The 10,401-nt window shown below is 40.8% G+C and overlaps 1 protein-coding gene across 6 annotated transcripts; it reads right to left on the bottom strand.

Annotated features, from left to right (window-relative positions):
- Positions 1-2,176: 2,176 nt before the first annotated feature.
- On the bottom strand, positions 2,177-9,836 carry LOC129659454 (uncharacterized). 6 transcript variants are annotated; one of them, XM_055590828.1, is made up of 3 exons: positions 9,648-9,829; positions 9,403-9,478; positions 3,097-4,049 (listed from the first exon to the last, which is right to left on the bottom strand). In XM_055590828.1, the coding sequence occupies exons 1-3, from the start codon at positions 9,727-9,729 to the stop codon at positions 3,797-3,799; spliced, it is 411 nt and encodes a 136-aa protein (XP_055446803.1). In that variant the 5' UTR covers positions 9,730-9,829; the 3' UTR covers positions 3,097-3,796. The 6 variants fall into 6 exon arrangements, with proteins under 6 accessions (XP_055446799.1, XP_055446800.1, XP_055446797.1 ...); XM_055590826.1 differs by having other exon boundaries at positions 3,097-4,108; positions 9,648-9,828; XM_055590827.1 differs by having other exon boundaries at positions 3,097-4,079; positions 9,648-9,825.
- Positions 9,837-10,401: the final 565 nt, after the last annotated feature.

Genomic DNA, 10,401 nt, shown 5'->3' with positions numbered 1-10,401 from the left:
TATGACTATACAGTGGAAGTGAGAAATAGATTTAAGGGAGTAGATCTGATAGACAGAGTGCCTGATGAACTGTGGACAGAGGTTTGTGACATTGTACAGGAGACAGGAAGCAAGACCATCCCCAAGAAAAAGAAATGCAAAAAAGCAAAATGGCTGTCTGAGGAGGCCTTACAAATATCTTTGAAAAGAAGGGAAGCAAAAAGCAAAGTAGAAAAGGAAAGATATACCCATTTGAATGCAGAGGAAGAATCCAAAGAATAGCAAGGAGAGATAAGAAAGCCTTCCTCAGCGATCAATGCAAAGAAATAGAGGAAAACAACAGAATGGGAAAGACTAGAGATCTCTTCAAGAAAATTAGAGATACCAAGGGAACATTTCATGCAAAGATGGGCTCAACAAAGGACAGAAATGGTATAGACCTAAAAAAAGCAGAAGATATTAAGAAGAGGTGGCAGGAATACACAGAAAAAAATGTACAAAAAAGATCTTCACAACCCAGATGATCACAATGGTGTGAACACTCACCTAGGGCCAGACATCCTGGAATGTGAAGTCAATTGGGCCTTACGAAGCATCACTATGAATAAAACCTAGTGGAGGTGATAGAATTCCAGTTGAGCTATTTAAAATCCTGGAAGATGATGCTGTGAAAGTGCTACACTCAATATGCCAGCAAATTTGGAAAACTCAGCAGTGGCCACAGGACTGGAACCCCAAAGAAAGGCAATGCCAAAGAATGCTCAAACTACTGCACATTTGCACTCATCTCACACACTACTAAAGTGATGCTTAAAATTCTCCAAGCCAGGCTTCAGGAATACGTGAACTGTGAACTTCCAGATGTTCAAGCTGGTTTTAGAAAAGGCAGAGGAACCAGAGATCAAATTGCCAACATCCGCTGGATCATTGAAAAAGCAAGAGAGTTCCAGAAAAACATCTATTTCTGCTTTGTTGACTATGCCAAAGCCTTTGACTGTGTAGATCACAATAAACTGTGGAAAATTCTAAAAGAGATGGAAATACCAGACCACCTGAGAAATCTGTATGCAGGTCAGGAAGCAACAGTTAGAACTGAACATGGAACAACAGACTGGTTCCAAATAGGAAAAGGAGTATGTCAAGGCTGTATATTGTCACCCTGCTTATTTAACTTCTATGCAGAGTACCTCATGAGAAACACTGGGCTGGAGGAAGCACAAGCTGGAATCAAGATTGCCGGGAGAAATATCAATAACCTCAGATATGCAGATGACACCACCCTTATGGCAGAAAGTGAAGAAGAACCAAAGAGCCTCTTGATGAAAGTGAAAGAAGAGAGTGAAAAAGTTGGCTTAAAGCTCAAAGTTCAGAAAACTAAGATCATGGCATCCGGTCCCATCACTTCATGGCAAATAGATGGGGAAACAGTGGAAGCAGTATCAGACTTTATTTTTCCAGGCTCCAAAATCACTGCAGATGTTGATTGCAGCCAGGAAATTAAAAGACGCTTACTCCTTGGGAGGGAAGTTATGACCAACCTAGATAGCATATTCAAAAGCAGAGAGTGCCGGGGTCCAGCCCCAGCTGATCCAGGGTATTCGAAGGAGAGACGGCTAGGCGAGGGTCAGGGAACAACTGCTTAATTAAATGTTAATTAAGGATATAAAGAGTAATGGAATAAGGATAGCTCAGTAGGAAAATTCAGTGGAGAAAAGAGGCTGAGTAGCTTGGTTTACGCGGGGGACCAATAAAACTTCAAGACAAGAAGCTTGCACCACTTACGTAGGCCGCAGGCGTCCTTCCGTTCTCCCGAAGGAGAGGAGACACTGAGGCCTCCCCGGTCGGATCTTAGAAGCCCAGGCATAATTAGTAAGCATGGTGGGTTCCGCGCTCCAGATGGAGACTCAACCAGAGTGAGAGAGAGAGAGACATGGGGAGACCAGTCTTTCGAGGAACTGATCCCAATTCTTTATTTTCCATGGTCTACTTTTATACACTGAGGTGTTATGCAAAAGTCACGCGGGGTCAGCAGTCCTGACTTTTATCAAAGTCAGGTGCTTCATACAAATGTATACAGAGGTCTTAGGGGTGTTACATCATCTTCTGGCCAGGGGGCCTGCTGACAATTTACGACCCTCTCCTTGTGACAGCGGTCAGTCAACCAGGACACTTATTTCTCCAGGGGTGATTATTCTTAAAACAGACGCCACCCAAATAAAGTTACATTCCTATAGGGTGAGGGTGTAGTGGGTTTTAGTTAAGGAAAGAATTTACTTAGCCTAAGGTCTAACGTGATTAATATCAAAGGTTAATACTTATGTCTTCTATATATTCATTAATGTGTATAAGGGCAGGGGATGTGGAGACTTAGCAGTAAACATTGGCTCAACAAATGAAAAACCCTTCACCAATACGATTTCTAATCAGCCCATTACACTTATACTAATAATTTTCTAACTTTTCTAAAGAACCTGTTTTTAGAAGGTTTAAAGCATCTTGTGCCTCTCATGGTTGAGAGGCTGTGAGCAATCACATGTGGCCAGACAAACCTATTCAGGCAGGCTAGAGGATTTCCAAAGGAGTTTGTAGGTTAAACACTGTCACACCCAGGAATTATTAACTGGAGCTGTAAGCTAACTCTTTTTTCAGAGAGAGGTAGTGGGAGACAGCCCCCCGTAAAGTCAGAGGTGTAGGTGAAAGCACAAAGCAGAAAGTAGGCAGACTCTGGTTTTGGGGGTAGATGCTCGAGAATTTCCAGGGGGACTCCTGAGGCTCGATCCCGCCTTTGCGTATGCCGAGCCTCCTTCCTCATGACCTTTGTCATGGGCGGAGTGCCTCACGCTGGCTCCAGGCAGTGATAGAATTCCAGTTGAGCTATTACAGATCCTCACTCAATATGCAATATGCCGGCTCCCGGCATCTCCCCCTTTTTTATTTCTTAAAACAGCCAGATGCAGCTCAGTCGCGAGCTTCTGAATGTTCTGCCGAAGAATCCTGACAATACAAGGAAGAATGATTATGAGAAGATTAGACAGAATGTTTTTTCCAGAAATTAAGTTAGAGAAGGTGTGAAAAAAGTCATTAGCTGCTCCAGCGGCGGTAAAATCCAGTCGAGAGTGTTCCAAGGTCTGTATTTGACTATGAAGTTTCCCTAAGTCCAGGCCAATATCAGAACTATTCCAAACACCTGAGATATGATTTTTAATCTTTTCCCATTCATAATCTGTCTCGTTTACCTTCAAAGATGTCACGCATATCCACCTGTAATCAGTGTGGCATGTCAAAGCCATCTTCACCTTTAAAGCCTGTAACTCAGTGCCACTATGCATTATTGCCTCTTCTAAGGCATCTACTCTCATCTCTAATTTCCTATCTTTGGCTTCCTGAGTTCCTAGAGTTAAAGAAACATTTTTAGACATGGTATCAACATATTGGGCAGTATGCACTTGTTGAGTCAATGATATTGCTGCTGCAGTAACAGAACTAATTGCTGCTATTAAAGCTGATATTCCTAAAATAAGTAAGCCCACAAACCGTCGCGATCGCATTAAATCCTGTAGTTGTAACACAGCAAGACCATAGCTATCATATAGGCACCATAAGATAGGATGGGCATTGTAACACCACAAAGGAGCAAACATTACATGGAGGGTTTAAACAAGATGAAAGCATACATTGTTCACAAGTTACCACGTTAGGTCCACCTGAATAATTCATGAGTACATTAAGTTTGTTGGAGTCATTAGTAAAAAGGAAAACATAAGGCAAGGGTAGACAAGCTAAAACAGAATAAATAGAATTATTTTTTGGTTGGAGTTCACGCTGCAGCAGCCCTGTCAGTCTCGCCGGGATCTCGATGTTTATCTTGTCTCCCCTGCTGGCGGGCGCTGCGCTGGTCTGGATGGCACTTTGCGGGTGCGCTCTCCTCTCTGGCCCTCACTTGCTGCACAAACTTCTTTGCTCTAGGTCGTGGGGTGCAGCGAGGAGGGTGCAGGGCGAGGCTGGAAGCGCGGAGGCGAGAGCTGCCTGGTGGGCGGGGCGAGCAAGCGCGTGCCTCGAACCTGGCCTGTCTGGAACCCAAATTGGTGAATCTGCGTCCTCTGGAAAAATACAAGCACATCCTCGACCGCTAGTTAATAATGGGTCAGGACCCTCCCATTGTCCTGAGAAGAGGTCCTTCCATTTGACTAATGGTTTTGCATTTAATTGCTCTAGGCACCAATGACGAAGCATTGCAGTAGTTCCAGCCAGATCAGTATTTAGAATATTTATTACGAAAAGAGCATGTTTGATGGGGAGATTTGATGGGGAGAGCTATACTTAAACTCCCCTTCTTTTAGTTTTTGAATTTGGATTTTTAATGTTTGATGCGCTCTTTCAACAATGGCCTGTCCCTGGGGATTATAAGGGATGACAGTATTATGTTTAATTTGAAACTTTATACAAAATTCCTGAAAAGACTTAGAAGTGTAAGCAGGAGTGTTGTCAGTTTTCAGAGCTTTTGGCAGGCCCAAATATGAAAAACAAGTAAAGAGATGTTGTATCACATCTTTAACTACTTCCCCTGTACGAGCAGTTGCAATAATAACGTGAGAAAAGGTATCTACAGTTACATGAACAAAGGACAGTTTTCCAAATGAAGAGACATGAGTTAACATCCATTTGCCAGAGAACGTTAGGTTTGAGACCGCGAGGATTAACTCCCATAGGTAAACTATTATAAACAGTGGGGCAGTGTAAGCAAGAACGCACAATCTCTCGAGCAGTCTCTCTGGGAATTTGGAATTGATATCTTAAAGCAGTAGCGTATTGATGATGAAGTGAGTGAGAGGCTCTGGCCTCCTCAATCACAGTAGCCACTGTATTTCTGGTTAACAAGTCAGCCAAATCATTAAAGGCATTTAAAGGGCCGGGCAATCCAGAATGAGCCCAAATGTGTCCAATAAAAAATATTTTCTTTCTTTTCTAAATTTGTTGCTGTAAATTACTTAACAAATGAAATATGGTAGTTTTATTTTCAGGCAAAACCGCTGTTTCAATGTGTGGAAACAATCTGACAATATACTGAGAATCAGAGTAAAGATTAAATTCCTCATCTGCAAACATAGCAAAAGCCTCTACGACTGCTGTTATTTCAGCTCTTTGAGCTGAAGTTTCCCGTGTTTCTAAAACCTTTTGGTGATTTTTAGTGACTATGGAGGCTTTGCCGTTTGCTGACCCGTCAGTAAAAATTATCTGAGCATTTGGAATAGGAGATTGTTTACATCTGACAGGAAAAATAACTGGATGTCTGGATATAAAATTCAACAAAACATGTGAAGGTAAATGATGCAAAAATTTGACCAAAATAGTTTCCTATAGCAATCTGCCAATTTTCAAACATTAGAAGAGGATCAAGTTGTTTCTTATTATATGGAATTACAATTTCTGATGTCTCTTTACCAAACAATTCAATGCTCCGTTTTCTCCCTTTTAATATCAACATAGCTATCAGTCCTGGATAAGAAGCCACTACTTTTTTAGTTTGAGCGGGAAGATGGACCCACTCTAGGGGGCCGTTTTGCCATAAAACCAATTTTTTGTCTGGCTACCCCAATTACACCTATGGGGGTTTCATGGTAAAGGAATTGTCAAGCAGTTGTCAATTTAATTTTTAAAATTTTTAAAATTTACATTTTAACAACATAAATTTAGGGATATGTTAATTTAGGTCTAATGTTTAGTTTAGGTCTCTGTATAAATTTAAATAATAAATGTATAAACTCCTTATCTCATTTTGGTATATAGATATGCCTAAATGCAAAATGTATTTATATATGTATTTATATATGGCAACAAGTATAAACTTATTGACATCTAATATATATAAATCAATATACTTGAATTAATCTTTATAATTATTAATTAATATATATTAAAGCAATACAATACGTACACAGCTAATACCAACCAACACAAACCAATGTACTGCAATAATATATGTCACACATATATAATATAATTATACAGTATATAGAACATATATCATCACAGCATCAATCCATACCAATTAATATCAGCCACACACACATTATATTACTGCAATATACATTTAATTATACAGTATATATATAATATGCATATATAGTATACATATTAATTATATACAAATTAATTAAGTATAGATCTATAAATAGAATTATGTATACCTTTATTATATTTTATTTGTACCCATATCTAATTAGGCAAACTGCAATTAGGCAAATATATTTATATTATGTATTTATAATAATAATATATATAGTATTGTTAATTGTACCGCCTGTTGATAACTAAGAAATTGAAAAAACCCTTCTCTGAGTATCTCCTATTTGAGACAGCACGTCCCTCCCCCATAGGGTAAAGGGGAGCGTAGGAACTACATAGGGTTGGAAAGTTCCACAGGTATCCTCAAACTGCCAATCTAACATTTTTGAACTTTTAACTACTGTGGGGGCTTGAGGGCAAATGAAACAAAATTTGACCCCTGAAATCTATCAGGGCAACTTGCCAATCATCACTATCTTGTAAAAGACTTGCAGTTGATCCTTATTGAATGGAATTACTATATTTGCTACTTCTTTTCTAAAAAGTTCCACACTTCTTTTTTCCTCCTTTTATAATTAATTGTGCAACCAAGCTGGGATAAGATAAAACTATTTTTCTTGGGGTCACTGGTAGATGGAACCAACGGGCCTTTTTGTCACAAGCACCCTGTAGGTGTATGTTTTGTGGCAAGAATAATTTAATCTCATCTTTTGGTATTATTAATCCTAATTAACTGATCATTTAAAGTCTCATCTACTTTAACAAGAGCTGTCTCTGTCTCGTTAGTCAACTTTTTCTTAGAACTGGAATTAGGATCGCTTTTTAAGTAATCAAACAAAGGCTTTAAATCTGCAGTAGTCAGTTTTAAATGTGGGCGTATCCAATTAATGTCTCCTAATAATTTTTGGAAATCATTTAAAGTTAGTAAACAATCTCTCCGCTTCAAAGGGGCAGTTTTTAAAACTTTTGGCAGACTTAAATATGAGAAGCAAGTAAAGAGGTGTTGTACAACATCTTTATAAGCTTCTCCAATTATCGTTTTGTAAACTAAATCTGGTCAATAGCTTTTTATATGACAAGCAACCATCTAATCTTTGCTTGAATACTTCCAGCAATGGGGAACTCACTACTCCTCAAGGTTTTAAACTCTCCCTCACCCTTTTTTCTACAGCATTCCCACCCTGCATACCACTTTCTCTAATCCCACCAACTCATTTTCAGTAGTATGCGTGGGCCAGGAACTGGGCCAGTTTTTTCCAGCAATGTTAAGAGATGTCTGTTCTTGTGTCTAATAGCCCTGACATTTTATTTTCTTGAATTAAAAGATCTTTTAAAGGCCTTGGAGCTGTAATTTCCTGCACCCAAAAGGCTAGATCACTAAATCCAAATACTCTGTGGCTCCTAGCCTGAGAAGTCAAGTTTTTTCCTGTCTGATACTAAGGTAAAAGCAAAAGCTGTGTTACTCTTTGACCTTTATTAATTTGCACAGTTTTAGTAGGCGGTGAGGTCAAAATTTTAATTTCTCAATATAATCAGAATCTACTACACCGTGCACCACCGAAATTTTTTGAAAAGAAAGCAAGCTACGCCCTAGCACAAGTCCTACAATGCCCTCAGGTAGGGGGCCAGCCACTCCCATTGGAATTGGAGTAACCGGCTTGTCAAGGGTTAATATTGTTGCTAAATCCCCTTACCTTTCTGCTTTTCTCTTAGCCTGGGTGAGACCCCCCTGAGGGGGTTTTCTCCAAGGAGCACCTTTGCATATTGTGCATGCAGTCTGTTTTAAAAGCTCCACTGTTTAAAAAACTTTTTATCTTTTTCAGGCTTAGGCAACACTTTGAGAGGCTTTGGGGGCAAAGTGGGGAACTCTTGGGCCCTGGAAGGCGCAAATGGAGGCGGCAGCTATCGCCCCAAATCAGAAAGTGGTGGATAAGTTTTTTTAAAGTTTGCGCAGAGGGGGAGGTAGCTCGCCAGGGCGTCAGGCCACAGTGTCCTCTAAGTCCTCTCCTCTCTCCTCTGCTGATTTTTTTTTTTTTCTTTCTTCTCTAAATCTTTCTCAAGTTTTCTTTCCCTCACTCTATCTTTTTTCCTTCCTCTTCTCTTCTCTTTTACTTTTTATCATTTCCTTCCTGTTTCCCTCTTTCATTCCCCCTTTTTCCTTCTTACTTTATTTCTCTCTCTCCCCCTCTCTTTCTCTCTGTATCTCTTTTTCTAACTTCCTTTTTTCCTTTTTCTATCTTGCTGCATTCCCTGATTCCTTATTTCTCCGTTCCTCTCTCCTTTTCACTCTTTAGTTCTTTTTTTTATCTTTAGATCTTTCTCTGTTTTCTTTCCTTTTTTCTTTTTCACTTTTTTCTTTTTCACTTTTTTCTTTTTCTCTTTTTTTTTTTTGCTTGGGTGAGGCCCCCCTGAGGGGGTTTTTTGCAAGGAGCAGGCTCTGTATATTGTGTATTCTTTAAAAGCTACTTTGTTTAAAAGAAAACTTTTAATCTTTTTCAACCTTAGGCAATGTTCTGGGAGGCTTTGGATGTAAACTGGGGAATTCTTAGGCCCTGGGAGGTGCAAGCGGAGGTGGAGTAGTCGCCTTAAATCAGAAATTGTTGGATAAATTTTTAAAGGTTTGTGTAGAGGGAGAGGGGGCTCACCAGGGCGCCCGGCCGCAGCGTCCTGTAAGCCCTCTCACTCCTCGGGAGGTAGAGCACAGTCTCCCTCCTTTTCCTCATCAATGGCAGAAAATATGATCTGCGCAGAAGGTGGAGACCCACTATCATCCACCGCTATAGCCTCTCCCATAGGTTATCCCACAGCCTCATGACGAGGGTTCAGAACATTTTGAATCATATTTATAGGATAAGTTTTTAGTTGGTTTTTTACCTTCACCCAAGTATCTAAATTAACAGTACCCTCTTTAAGTTTCAAGATTACTTGTATAAAGACTTGGCGTTCTTAGTTTCAGTGTTAACCATGTCAGAAAGTTAAGTATAATAGACGATTTTGCTTTTAGCTATTAAAAGATCAGGCCTTTCTTGTCAGCCTTTTTAGAAACCGTTTTTTCTCTCTAACTCTTCAACACTTTCAACACTTCCCACTCCTCTCGCCCTGTCTATCCTACAGGGGGGTCCGCGGCACCCTTGAGTGGGGTCCTAGCCGTCCCGAACACTGGAAGAACAATTGGGCTGATGACCCAGATTGTCCCGGGGGGGGAACAGCGGGCTGATGACCCAAAACTGTTCCGAGGGAGAAGCAGTAGAGCTGATGACCCAAACTGCTCCGTGGGGGAACAAGAGGGCTGATGACCCAGTTGTTCCGAGAACGGGGGAGCAATAGAGCTGATGACCCTAATTGCAGGGAGCTTACCTTGGAATATCCTGTCTCGGGCGCCACCTGCCGGGGTCCAGCCCCAGCTGATCCAGGGTATTCGAAGGAGAGACGGCTAGGCGAGGGTCAGGGAACAACTGCTTAATTAAATGTTAATTAAGGATATAAAGAGTAATGGAATAAGGATAGCTCAGTAGGAAAATTCAGTGGAGAAAAGAGGCTGAGTAGCTTGGTTTACGCGGGGGACCAATAAAACTTCAAGACAAGAAGCTTGCACCACTTACGTAGGCCGCAGGCGTCCTTCCGTTCTCCCGAAGGAGAGGAGACACTGAGGCCTCCCCGGTCGGATCTTAGAAGCCCAGGCATAATTAGTAAGCATGGTGGGTTCCGCGCTCCAGATGGAGACTCAACCAGAGTGAGAGAGAGAGAGACATGGGGAGACCAGTCTTTCGAGGAACTGATCCCAATTCTTTATTTTCCATGGTCTACTTTTATACACTGAGGTGTTATGCAAAAGTCACGCGGGGTCAGCAGTCCTGACTTTTATCAAAGTCAGGTGCTTCATACAAATGTATACAGAGGTCTTAGGGGTGTTACATCATCTTCTGGCCAGGGGGCCTGCTGACAATTTACGACCCTCTCCTTGTGACAGCGGTCAGTCAACCAGGACACTTATTTCTCCAGGGGTGATTATTCTTAAAACAGACGCCACCCAAATAAAGTTACATTCCTATAGGGTGAGGGTGTAGTGGGTTTTAGTTAAGGAAAGAATTTACTTAGCCTAAGGTCTAACGTGATTAATATCAAAGGTTAATACTTATGTCTTCTATATATTCATTAATGTGTATAAGGGCAGGGGATGTGGAGACTTAGCAGTAAACATTGGCTCAACAAATGAAAAACCCTTCACCAATACGATTTCTAATCAGCCCATTACACTTATACTAATAATTTTCTAACTTTTCTAAAGAACCTGTTTTTAGAAGGTTTAAAGCATCTTGTGCCTCTCATGGTTGAGAGGCTGTGAGCAATCACATG

The sequence above is a fragment of the Bubalus kerabau genome, chromosome 8 (assembly GCF_029407905.1).
Source record: "Bubalus kerabau isolate K-KA32 ecotype Philippines breed swamp buffalo chromosome 8, PCC_UOA_SB_1v2, whole genome shotgun sequence".
Taxonomy (NCBI): Eukaryota; Metazoa; Chordata; class Mammalia; order Artiodactyla; family Bovidae; genus Bubalus; species Bubalus kerabau.
Note: the sequence above shows the minus strand (reverse complement) of the source record. Positions and strands in the feature narration are given on the sequence as shown.

Excerpts from the sequence above, each read along its gene's own strand:
- LOC129659454 (XM_055590824.1), bottom strand. The coding sequence starts at position 3,620 with ATGTTTGCTCCTTTGTGGTGTTACAATGCCCATCCTATCTTATGGTGC.